Source organism: Sorex araneus, chromosome 1 (genome assembly GCF_027595985.1).
Source record: "Sorex araneus isolate mSorAra2 chromosome 1, mSorAra2.pri, whole genome shotgun sequence".
NCBI classification, from domain to species: Eukaryota; Metazoa; Chordata; class Mammalia; order Eulipotyphla; family Soricidae; genus Sorex; species Sorex araneus.
Window position 1 is genome coordinate 93,381,847 of NC_073302.1, and position 13,231 is coordinate 93,395,077.

The 13,231-nt window shown below is 37.1% G+C and overlaps 1 protein-coding gene across 1 annotated transcript in view; it reads right to left on the bottom strand.

Annotated features, from left to right (window-relative positions):
* The window catches only part of TMC1 (transmembrane channel like 1), a 163,112-nt gene extending 152,365 nt beyond the window's left edge, over positions 1-10,747 (bottom strand). The window contains exon 1 of the mRNA XM_055122337.1: positions 10,641-10,747. Coding sequence (XP_054978312.1) covers positions 10,641-10,656 — 16 coding nt within the window. The 5' untranslated portion in view covers positions 10,657-10,747. The remainder of the gene's footprint in view (positions 1-10,640) is intronic.
* Between the last annotated feature and the right edge of the window lie 2,484 nt (positions 10,748-13,231).

Genomic DNA, 13,231 nt, shown 5'->3' on the forward strand with positions numbered 1-13,231 from the left:
CCTTATGACTCCCCAGGTTTTATTAGATTAATATATACTTGAGTGCCTTCAATATGGCAGACACTGTCATATATATGTATAAATTTTATTTTAGGGTATATGACATGCAATATTTATAGTGGAAGGCAGCTATATTCACCAATATATGACACTAATGCACCATAAATATTAATATTAGTAGAGTTTTATACATTAAACGTTCTAATGCCACACTTCCACCAGAATGTCAGCTTTCTTTCACCTTTGTCCCAGTGTCCCCTGTCCCATAGGATCCCCCAAATCCCTAAAGTAGTAACCTTCCTACTAAAAGCCAGTTCTTAGTTTCTGTTATCTTTCAGCATTTGTTGTTTTCTTATTAATTTTCTTTATATCCCATTAAATATTGTTTTAGCCTGGACTCCACACCAGGCTGTTTTCACTCAGGTTGCCACAGAGTGAGGTGGGTGAGAACCCACCGCACCCCAAGGGACCCAGCCCCAGCAGCCATCCACCACTATCCAACTGCCGCCATGCTCCAGGCTGCTTTCTGGACCTTTAAGACACATTATAAGACACTTCCTACCCATTTTCCATAGTTACCACACCATATTTGATGGAGTTCAAACAGTAGGCAACAAATCATAGAAGTTAATTATATATATATATATATAAAACATATATGCATATATATATACACATACCTCTCGGAGAGCCCAGCAAGCTACTGAGAGTATATCGCCCTCACGGGCAGAGCCTGCAAGCTACCCGTGGCATATGCGATATGCGCAAAACAGTAAAGATAGAGCCTGAAAGAGCCTCCAATTGTTGGGAAAGACGAGTAAGGAGAGGCTTCTAAAATGTCAGGGCTGGGAGCAATAGAGACGTTACTGGTGCCTGCTTGAGTAAATCGACGAACAACGTGATGACAGTGATACAGTGATATCCCATATATGAAGGACATCATTCTGTACTTCTCCTTAACCTTCTAATTTCACTCAGCAAGATATTCTGCAAATCCTCCCAGGTAGCAACAAATTGTGTGTTTTGGTCTTCTCTTATAGCTGAGTAGTATATATTGTGTATTTGGACCATAGCTTCTTTATCTAATTGTCTGAACTTGAACATTGGAGTTGTTTCCAGATTTTGGTTATTGAGAATAGTGCTGTCACATATATTTTAATTATTTATGACCACCATATTCCTATAATATTATTTATTTTTATGATCTGATGAAATGGAAGTTAATGCCCAGAGAGAACAAATAATTGTAGGTGGTCACTTCTTTGAAGGGGTAAAACTAGGCTCTGAGTCAGGTCTGTTTAATTCTGAGAACAAGGCAGTGCTTCTTCAACTACGCTGCACTTCCCTCTGTCATTTATCTCCATATGCATTAATACATTCTTGACTGAACAGAACAATGGATGAACTATCTGGATGTCCTTTCACTTCCGTTCTCTGTGCTAAAATTAGGTTCTGGTAAGTACCTGACTAAGAATATAATAGTTCATAAGTATTTTCATTTTCAACCAATAAAAAGTAGAATGAATGAACTAAAGTTCTGCTTTAACTTCTCTTTAAAGTAAAAAATGTGGGGCCTAGGACATAGTACAGTGGGTAAGGCTCTTGCCTTGCACCCAGCTCCCCAGGTTCTTTCCTGGTATTTCATGTGGCCCTCCTGAGCCTTACCAGGATGGATCCCCAAGCTCAGAGCCAGGGCATTGTACCCAACTCAGGAAAAAAAAATCCAAATGTTCAGGAACATTTTTCTGAAATCCAATACAAGGTTGAATACTTTAGCCACCACTGAATAAAAGCACTATCAACATTTTATAAGTTGATTCTTTTGTACCTAACTTTGTGAGAATAAAATGTATTTTATAATTTGGGCTACTCTTTTTTTGTCTTTTAAGGATTTTGATTTCATGATTTTTTTGTAATGCAGACTTTCTTTATAGGGACACTGTGACATATCTGCAAGGATCAAGCAAATTCAAGGGTTGTTTTGTTTTTTGTTTTTTTTAGATTCTAAGAGCGTTTCTAAGTAGTAACCTCTGACTTTCTGTATTCTTTCCTAAAAAATATACTCCCAATTTTCTTAAATGTCATTCATTAAATACACACATACATGCATACATTTATCTTTTTGAAAATAATATACATCAGCCATAATATCCTGGAAAATTCATAAACAAAAGTCTTAAGAAGAAGATAATCTCACAATCTCACAATCTCATTTTTCCAGAGACAGCTTATAACATTTTGGCATATTTCATTCTAACACCCCATAACCCCTCTTTTATTTATTTATTTATTTTTTTGGCACTAGCAGTTTGTTTTGGATCTTTTTTCTCCCCCGCAGTTCCAGGTATTGAACTCAGATCTCAGGCAGGCAAGACAAATGTTTTACCACTGAGGTATATGTCAGGCCCCTATTTAAGCAGTACAATGTGTAAAAATTATATAACAAACATTTCAAAATATCATTAATATAAATATAAACATGCTCTCTATTTAATGGATGCATTTTTATTTTATATAAACTGGTAATCCCAGACATAATCACCTGGAGTGGGTAAGATGAAAAGATGAAAAACATAAAAGAGTACAAATTAGCCAAGGTGCTTGACATATTTTAATTGAAGGGTTGTTATATTAATCTCCAAGACTATAAAGTGAGGTATGCTGTGACACCAGATGTATCATTCAGATTTCCTGACCCCACATCTTGAGTCACCAGTTGTCAGACTTGTAGATTACGGAGAGGAACTTGCATTCGTTCGTTTCAGTTTTCAGATTCTTGCACTCATCCCAACACAGGACATTTGAATTCAGTGTTAAAGCATCCTGGATGTGATATTTTATGTGTGAAATATCTTTGCATAACTTTCTATAGCAACCTATCTAAATAAGTCATCACATCTAAAAATACACAATCCTTCTTATGTTTTGGTTTTGATCCCATTTAACCTAGTAAGCAAAATACTACCAGAGACATCTTTTTAACACTAACAGGAGCTACAAATACGAAGAGGATTCATGAATTGCCTTTTCTAACATTACCTGAAAGCAGGTCACAGAAGGGTGTCTGAAAAAGCTAGGCTCACTCACTCGTTGTCCTTATGCCTATTCATACAATCAGCCATTTACATAATAGATATTTCTATTGTTTAGTATTTTTATGATAGGGGATATATATATATATATAAATGAGCCATTTTCCTGCTTTTCAGATCATCAGTGATATAACAATCTATCCTAAAATTTATAAAAGTGTCTTGAAAACACATATTTCACTGAACTGAATGTTTTTTAAATTGAATCACCATAAGATACACAGTTACAATGTTGTCCACCATTGGGTTTCAGTCATACAATGTTCCAACACCCATCCCTTCACCAGTTCACATTTCCCACTACCAAAGTTCCCAGTTTTCCTCCTGCCACTGCTTCCTCCACAGCCTGCCTCTGTGGCAGAAACTATTCCTCTCTCCCTCTCTTTCTCCCTTTCTCCCCCTCTCTCTCTTCGTCTCTCTCTCCCTCTCCCCCCTCTCTCCCTTTCTCTCCCTCTCTTCTCTCTCTCTCTCTCTCTTTCCTTTTGGGCATTATGGTTTGCAATACAAGTTCTGAAATATTATCATGTTTATCCCTTTACCTACTTTCAGCACTCAGAATGATCATTTCCTGTTATCACTGTCATTTTACTATTTAGTTGTGCAAATTTTTCTTTGTTATTACAAAACAAAAGCACAATATGGAGATTATTGCATGAATATATTTCTTTCATATCATTTTAAGACAAAACAAAAATCATTTTAAGACAAAAAAATTGAGTGCTATTAAATATGTGAAACTAAAAGATAAGATCTGGGGCTGGAGCAATAGCACAGCCGATAGGGCGTTTGCCTTGCACGCAGCCAACCCGGGTTCGATTTCCAGCATCACATATGGTCCTCCGAGCGCTGCAAGGAGTATTCCTGAGTGCAGAGCCAGGAGTCAGCCTTGAGCATTACCGGGTGTGACCCAAAAAAGCCAAAAAAAAAAAAAAAAAAAAAAGATCTGACCCAGGCAAAGCCTTCCCCAAAACACAGAATGTCTCCCAAGGCAGAAAAATTAGGCAAAGTGATGTTTTGCAACACTTGAAAAATGGTCAAAAAGCAGCACTAAAAATCAGATGCAAAAACAGTTTATATTAGTATTTACTTTGCATCTAGTGGAAAGAGATCTAATTATTCTATAATTTTTTGTTTGTTTTTACTACCAGGGGAGAAAAAAAAAGACTGTTCCATATGACCTGGCTGAAATTTCTCTCAAGTCCATTAATCTATCTCAGTTCTGGCTGTAAGTTCACCAGTGAGTGAATTTTGTTCTCCAGGTAAATTTTCTCTTGGGTAATATACAGGGCAGAAGACATAAACCCATCAATGGGTTTATCAGCTGAGCAGTGACAGTGACAAGTTCAGCTCACCTTTGACTTTGAAAACTCAAAGCATTGTGATTAAAACTTCATGGTACTGGAACAAAGATTTTCAAATCAATGGAATAGAATTGAGGGCCCAGAGATAAACCGTCAAATATACGGGATTCATATATAAGTCATATGTATGACTTAAAACCAAGCTTCTCGGCAAGCTACCAAGAGTTTCCTGCCCACATGGGAGAGCCTCGCAAAGTCCCCATGGTGTATTCATATGCACGGGGTAACAATGGTGAGTCTCATTCCCCTGACTCTGAAAGAGCCTCCAATGCGGCATCATTGGGAAGGACGAGTAAAGAGAGCCTTCTAAAATGTCAGGGCTAGGATGAATGGAGACATTACTGAGACCGCTTGAGAAATTTGACAATCAATGGGATGATGGTGATGATGATGATATGGGAAGTTAATTTATGACTAAAAGGCTAGGAGCTTGAGACGGACCAAAAAGAATCTTTTAAAAATGATGCTAAGAAAATTGGATATGCACGTGCAAAAAAAATTAAAATTGACTTCATCCCAAACCATTCACAAAGGTTAATTAAAAAATGGATTAAAGGCCTTGATATCAAGCAAGTTTTTCTATACACTGAGGAAGACACAGACAGGACTCTACCATATCTTGACATCAGAGAAGTCTACAGTGGAATTGGCAATGGGAACAAAAGCAGAAACAAACAAGTGAAACTACATCAAACTAAAATATTTCTGTATGTGAAAGAAAAGAGACCTAAAATAAAAAGAAACTTCACTGATGAGGAGAAAATATTCAAGTATCAGGCAAAAGGGTTAAAATTTAAGCACTCTCAAAGCTCAACCACAGCAATAAACAACCCCATCAAAATGAGAAGAGAGGTGGTAAATAGACAAGTCTCAAATGTAACTGAAAGCTGCCTGGTAAGTACAGGATAAAGTGTTCATTATCACTGATTATCAAAGAAATGAAAGTTAAAGTAATGGTAAGGTATCATTGCCTCACACAAGTGCTAGTCGTGTATGTAAAAAAAAATCCAGAAACAGTAAGTGCTGATGGGGGTGTATAAAATAAGTAAATAAATAGCCCCCCAAACCAACCACTCAGCTACTTGTTGATTTCCATCAGTACCAAGTGCTGATGGGACTATTGTTTGGTTCGTCTATGTTGGAAAGTGATTATACAATATTAAGAATAGGGCTTCCCTTAGACCTTGAAATCTCACCCTTGGCGATCTACTCCTAAATGAAGAAGCATTCATCTGAAAGAATATATGCACATCTCTGAGACTTAAGCCTGAAAGCTTTGTAACTTTCCACATGGTGATTCAATAAAAAAATATATATATATATAATATATATATGCACACATATGTTGATTGCAATATTATTTATGATAGCCAAGATCTGTAAACAACCAAGGATAGATGAGTGAGAAAAAATGTGGTATATACACACAATGGAAAAACTCTTAAACTATGAGAAAAAATGAAATCAGGCAGTTTTTTGCAACCTGGAAGTAACTGGAAGAGTCATGTTAAGTAAAGTGAGATAGAATATCAAATGATTTCACTCATTTACATAATGTAGAGATAAAGCAAGGGGTCAGACCATTCTCAATGGAACAAGTTTGATAAGTAACCAAGAATCATGATCCAAGGTTATAGGGGCAGGTAATGGTGGCAGGTGGGGCCAGGGGACAGAAGGTATTGGATTAAAGATGGAGAGATTCAGGCCGCCAAGATGTGATCCCGGGGCCGCATGTGTGTGCGGCCTCTCCGCAGCTGCATGAGCATGACTCGAGACGCCAGCTAAACTTTTTGGCATGGGCAGCTCCTCGTAGAATGTCTCCAGACTGAGAACTAAGCTGCGGCCCCATGCCCGCCCAGGAGAAGAAAGGTATTTCTCTCTCGCCTCTTCCTTGCCGGGGGTGAAGGGCGTAGTGACCGCCATATTATGACGACCACAGATGGGGTTTACAAGCTTGCAATGATCCAATATCTGGAAGAAATCTCCCTGGACTTGGTTGCTAAAGTACAGAAATCCAAAACCTCATATCTCTTCACAACAGGTCTGACTAGTGGGGTACTCCTAACAATAATAGTGAGGTTTGTGTTGAAATATTGAATATAACCATAGTAAATAGAAAGTAAAGTGAAATTTATCAGTTACATGGTGCGGGGGAGTGCAGGGGGGCGGGATGAGAGGTGTTTTTTTGTTTTTTGCTTTTTTTTTTGGTGGTGGGATATGGGCACTGGTGAAGGGATGGTTGTTTCAGCATTGTATAACTGAGACTTAAGCCTGAAAGCATTGTAATTTTCCACATGGTGATTCAATAAAATAAAATTCTTTAAAAAAAAAGATGGAGAGATTCAGGCACTCTGGAGGTGAACAAAATATAACAACACTGCACATATGAAACAAAAATATTGGTTCTATTGTTAAAAAATTAAACACTAAATGAGGAATTGAAAGGAATTTTTTTTATAATTTATAAACAAAGGAAGCAGGTCCTTATTTTTGCATTGTATAAAAATTGCGTATGGCCAAATAAGAGCCATATGTCCAACTGGACAACTGATGATAAGTGTGATTATTATTTCCCATATATCTCAGAGTTTGCAAGTAACTTTTACAAACATTAAATCATTGACAAACTGTCAAGTTATAATCTACAAATCATAGAATCTATTTTGCATTTTAAAAAGTTTAAAGGCTTTGCCTATTTACCAACTTATTAATGTTTAAAATTTTTTAAATGCAAAATGAGAATGATAGACAAGAGAGCGATCTAAATATGATTACATTTCAAACTATAGTGCAGAATCAGCACCATTTTTACAAATAACTAGCTTGCCTTGAAAAATTTTTTTTATAATAATACTGAAATTGCTAAGTGATTGTTAGCTCCCTTCTGGAAACTTTCTACTCCCTTAGTTTCTGTAATTCTTTTTCCTCCATAAGTCTTTTTCTCAATTTTTTATTAGTTAATCACTGTGAGGTACAGTTACAGACATACAAACTTTCGTGCTTGCATTTCAGTCATACGATGATTGAGTACCCATTCCTCCACCAGTGCCCATTCTCCTGCACCAATGGTCCCAGCATCCCTTTCACCACTCCCACTCCGTACCCTCCACCCCACCCCACCTCTGTGACAGCACATTTCCTTTTGCTCTCTCTCTTTTTGGGTATTGTGGTTTGCAATGGAGGTATTGAGTGGCTATCATGTTCAGTCTATAGTCTACTTTCAGCCCGAATCTCCCATCCTGAGCAGGCCCTCCTAACATCCTTTACTTGGTGGTCCCTTCTCTATCTGAGATGCCTTTTCCCCCATCATGGGAGACTGGCTTCTAAGCTGTGGAGTAATCCTCCTGGTACTTATCTCTACTATCCTTGGGTGTTAGTCTCCCATTCTGTTACTTTATATTCCACAAATGAGTGCAATCTTTCTATGTCTGTCTCTCTCTTTCTGACTCATTTCACTTAACATGATATTTTCCACGTTGATCCACCTATATGCAAATTTTGTGACTTCATCTTTTCTAATATCTGCAATAGTATTGCATTGTGTAGGTGTACCAAAGTTTCTTTAACCAGTCCATAAGATTTTTTTATCCCCTTAGTCTAAAGTTTGTTTCCCCCCCACAGACCTTAGACTCAGACTCCACTCGTTAAAATGCTAGAGAAGTCCAGGGCATTATTACTGGCAATTTTTCTTGTTAATATATATATTCTTCCAGGGAATTCACATGATTCTAATAATTTACTTTGCAGATGATGCCAAAACCTTTTGTACAAACATCCATTTATTTCTGAGCTCCAGACAAGCCATGAATCAAGTCATACTCCAATTAACTTTCTTTTTTAAAAATCCTATTGCCTCTGTTTTACTTATTGCCATTTTTCTACTTAGTTGATTATGCCAGATATTTAGGAATTGTTCTTGATATCTTCCTCTTCTTAATTTTCCCACAGTTATTCTCACCAAATATTCAGATTATTTTATAGTAAATTTGTTCTTGGAGACCTTTCTTTCCTGTACCAATGTAAACCTAGATCATCAAATTCCTTTAAATGCTTTCTTCCTTCCTAAGGCTGTAATAATAATCATATCCAACTTCCAGCTAATCACTAACTCTGAACTTCACACTTCAGCATTTCAGAGGCAGTCTTCTATCATCCCAGAGTCTTATTGAGAGCTTCTACTTTTTCCAGACTTGGATGGGACATGACACCATGGAGTGTGGGATCTAGTATCTTGTACAAAGACCCGTTGGATGGACTGAATTACACAACTCGTAGATGTGCTGGGTTAACTTTCCATGGGTAAAAATGGGAGACAAGAGGGATCCAGACAGATTAATTTGCATTCTTTCCTCTCTTCCTGTCTAACCTTAGACATAGTTGGATTGTGCATGAGGAAGAAATATACCTGACAGTTGCCTGCCATGGTCCTCTACAGTTGGTTGAAAGTATTAGGCCATTTGTCATCAGGTCACATCGAATTATCATTGCTACTCATAACTACACATGGTATAAAGCTTGGTATGTAACAGACTTAGGATTAAAAGTTAGTGTTATGATACGATGAGATTATGAAACCCCATAATCTTTAAAGCCCAAGAATTGTCTAAAATCTATACTTGTTAAATATTAATTAATTTATAACAACTTTATTTAATATAAACCAACTTTATTTAATATAAACCAAAATCTGTATCAAGACACTCTAGTATCAATGGTAAATGGTCGATCTTCCTGTGGTGGTTCTGTATTTTTTTCTGGTGTCATCATTTAATATATTTTATTAAAGTTCAGATATTTTCCACCATGGTATATATACAAATTATAATATAAGTATAGATTAAGTCTCAAAACATAGGTTGTTAATGAAGGCAACAAAGTTAATTAATAATATGGAATAAATTATTAATAAATATCATGAATAATCAAGTCAATCTTCTTTCTTGAAATAGATGACATTTAATATAGTCTGAGCAGACTTGCAAGTTTTATAATAATTTCTGAGAATCTTAAAAAAGCTTGTCAATACCAGAGCTACCAAAATAGCTAGAAGAGCCTTAGGACATCACTTTGGGAAATCCCAGAGATGTTTAAGTTGAACATCTTATATAACACTTGACGTTTACTCTATTAATGGAAAACTGTCCCCACCTAATAAAAGTTAATGTGCAACTCTGGGTCAGTTACAAAAGCTTCTTTTGAAAAGCACATAAAATATTTTTTAAAGGTTCTTTTTAATTTTGTTTCTAAAAGTAAATGATGTACTCTGATATAAAAATCCTTAAAACTGTCCAGATGTTTGAAGTTAATAACGATAACTGAGCATATTAAGTATAATACTACTCAGATTTTTAACACACAGTCCTGCATCAAATAAATTAGGGAGATTATCCCTAAGTGGGGTTTTCACTCCATTTTCTATCCTAATATTAAGTAGAATAATTTTTAAAATGACATCAAGGCTATTAAGTTTAGAAGTGAGAAACAAATACATATTTCCAAGTTTTTCTACTTAAAATTCAGTCTTTGTAGACTGAAATGTTACTGAAAACAAATCCAAGTGTAAGTAATATAAGCATCATAAAATGACAGCTGAGCATGCCACACACATCTCCATGTCACTAAAAACGCACCCTTGTGACAAGTCAGAACAAGCAAAAGCATGTTTTATCATATTGCTCATACTTTCACATAAACACATCTTCAATCTGAAGTTATGCCTCTTTTCTTCACTTTGCTATTTTCATCTTCTTTCCTTTCCTCTCGCACTTGATTCAGAACTGCATTTAATTCGCCAACTAAAGTAGCATAGGGTCTCTCTATCACAAATCATCCCCCTCACAACAACCCAAGAACAGGCAATTGCTAGGAAATGAATTCGGAGGGAGTTAAAGCACAGGAATCTGTGTATTCTGCTTCCTTCAACACCCCCACCTTCTCATGTCTTCTTAAGTGAAAGAAAATCAAGTTCCAGCATTTACTGCTTGGCAAACATATATACAGTTAATAAACAAAGTTGAAGAATAAATGAGTAAAAAAAATTATCAAGAAATTCACAGAAACATAAAGAGGGGAAGGCCTCAAAGATGGAACCGAGGGATTGTGGGGGGCAGGAGAGAGGGGCTATTTTCAAAGTGCCCAATCTCTAAGAAACGCTGAGAATTTTACAGCCCACTTTATTTTGAGTTACCTTTCTTGGGTGGCATCCTGGGGTGTCTCCTCAGAACAACTCAGCTGCCAACTGACTTAGGAAAGGATGTTTCGTTGAAGGACAAATGTTTCAGAGTTGGCTCAGGATACCCACTCACTTCTGTCTGTCGCTGAGGTGCTAGCTGGTGCCATTTCACAAGCTGAAACATAAGAAGGTACTAATTTCCTCACCATTAAATTTTCACGAATGTTTAGTTTGCCATTTAGGGATGGAGTACCCAGGTCAAAAGGGTTGTATTCAGGCCTAGTGTTTGAACTAAAAACTAAATTCATGAGGTCAATCCTCCTCAGAGCAAATCGGACTTTATTCACCCCTTGTGAGCTTGCTGACCTCATTTGAAAAACCTCTCAGTCTAGGCCTTATTTGAAATGCTTTTCTCTCAGGAGCTCTCTTCTAATTACATTTACTGAAGTCAGTGTAAGAGAGCTCCGGCTTAGAAAGGTGAGAAATGATAAGCATACTAGGTAAATTACATGAGTAAATAAAGATACTCCTACCTTTGGAGTCTAGGTTTAAGCCTAAAAGTTATTGAGCATTCAATTACCTATTTAATTTCTTTCCAATGGGAGGAAATCCATACATTGTATTCATTTTTTCTAGTTTGTTTTAAAAGGAAACTTACCATAAGGAAAAAAATCGTTATTTCCTAGGAAAAATAGAAACACTTTTTCCTTTCTCTCCTAATACTTCTCATAGAAAGGTAGTGATCTTTGCTTTCAAATGAAAAACAAACAAAAATTCAATCATTGAAAAGAAACAGACAAAAGTGCTGAAATTTAATGTTGTTAAAGAGACTGTTTTTTTGGAATAGCACAGCGGCATCTCTGGTTACTTCACTGATAGCCACTGACCTTGGCAAGAGGGAGCGGGATTTTGAAATGGATCCTGATGGCACATTTACACCAGATCAGCTTTTGGCTTACCAAGTAGATGAGTGCACACATCTGACCCTTTTAGAAAATGAAAAACAGAACATAAACTTTACTCAAGCTCTTGAGTTATAGTTTCTGTTATGGTTGTATTGGACTTACGATTTTAAAACAAAACTCTATAGGTCGGGAGATAATAGAATGGTGCTTCATACTGAGTTTGATCCCTGGCACAGAGGTCCCCTGAGCATCTCCAGGTATAGCCTTGGAGGCCCCTGAGAACCAAAGGGGTGGTCCAAGTAATCCCTGCCATAGCAGCATTTATCCTCAGCCCCAGCAATTAACTGCTGGCAGAGTTAACCGAGTATAGCTGTATAACTGAGTATTTACTCCCTGACCTTCTGAGTACTGATTAGGGGAACCTCCCAAAATAAAGAAAAAAAATTCAAATAAGTAAAACAAAGCTAGTTTTTCTCACCTGGCCCAGGCCATCTGAATACTGTTAGGGATCACCCTCCAAAATAAAAATAGTCATCAAAAATATACATGTTACAAAGTTCTACTAGGGTAATTCTCATCTGGTTTTCCCAATTTTGGACATAAGAACCTTCACTCTGAGATAGGTAATATAGGTTAGAGATGATATAAATAATTATATTTATGAATGCCCAGAGTAGTTATTTAGCTTGGAAATTGATAAAACAATTAAGAAATTTTACTGTAAATCCTTGGGGCTGGAGCAATAGCACAGCATTAGGGTGTTCGCCTTTCATGTGGCCGACCCGTGTTCGATTCCTCCACCCCTCTTGGAGAGCCCGACAAGCTACCAAGAGTATCACGCCCGCACGGCAGAGCCTGGCAAGCTACCCGTGGTGTATTGGATATGTCAAAAACAGTAACAATAAGTCTCACAATGAGAGACGTTACTGGTGCCTGCTCGAACAAATCGATGAGCAATGGGATGACAGTGACAGTGACTGTAAGTCCTTAACCTATATTTATGACCAGAAATGATATGTGACTTTATTTACACTCACTTCAGTATACAATATAACACAACTATAGTCCTGACAGAATATAAAACTACAAGTAAATTAACAGATGGCATTCTGAAAGCATTCACTGTATCACTGTATCACTGTCGTCCTCTTGCTCATGGATTTGCTCGAGTGGGCACCAGTAACATCTCCATTGTGAGACTTGTTACTGTTTTTTTTTTTTTTATTGAATCACCATGTGGAAAGTTACAAAGTTTCAGGCTTAAGTCTCAGTTACACAATGCTCAAACACCCATCCCTTCACCAGTGTACATATTCCACCACCAAGAACTACAGGAAACCTCCCCTGCCCCAGCCCCCCACCCTGCCTGTGTAGCTGATAAATTTCACTTTACTTTCTCTTTGCTTTGATTACATTCGATATTTTAACAAAAAACTCACTATTATAGTTTGGAGATTCCTCCCCCTCAAAGTCGGACCTGCTGAAAAGGAAGTATTTGATAATTTGTTTTCCATTGCTGAGAATGAAGAGATATGAGGTAGTGTGGCCACAATAGTGGCCGCGAGATTTTGGATTTCTGAATTTTAGTATTTTAGTAACTAAGCCCAGAGAAGTTTCTGCCAGAAGTTACATCATTGCTAGCTCATACCTCTCTGCTACTTTATATTCCACATATGAGTGCAATCTTTCTATGTCTGTCTC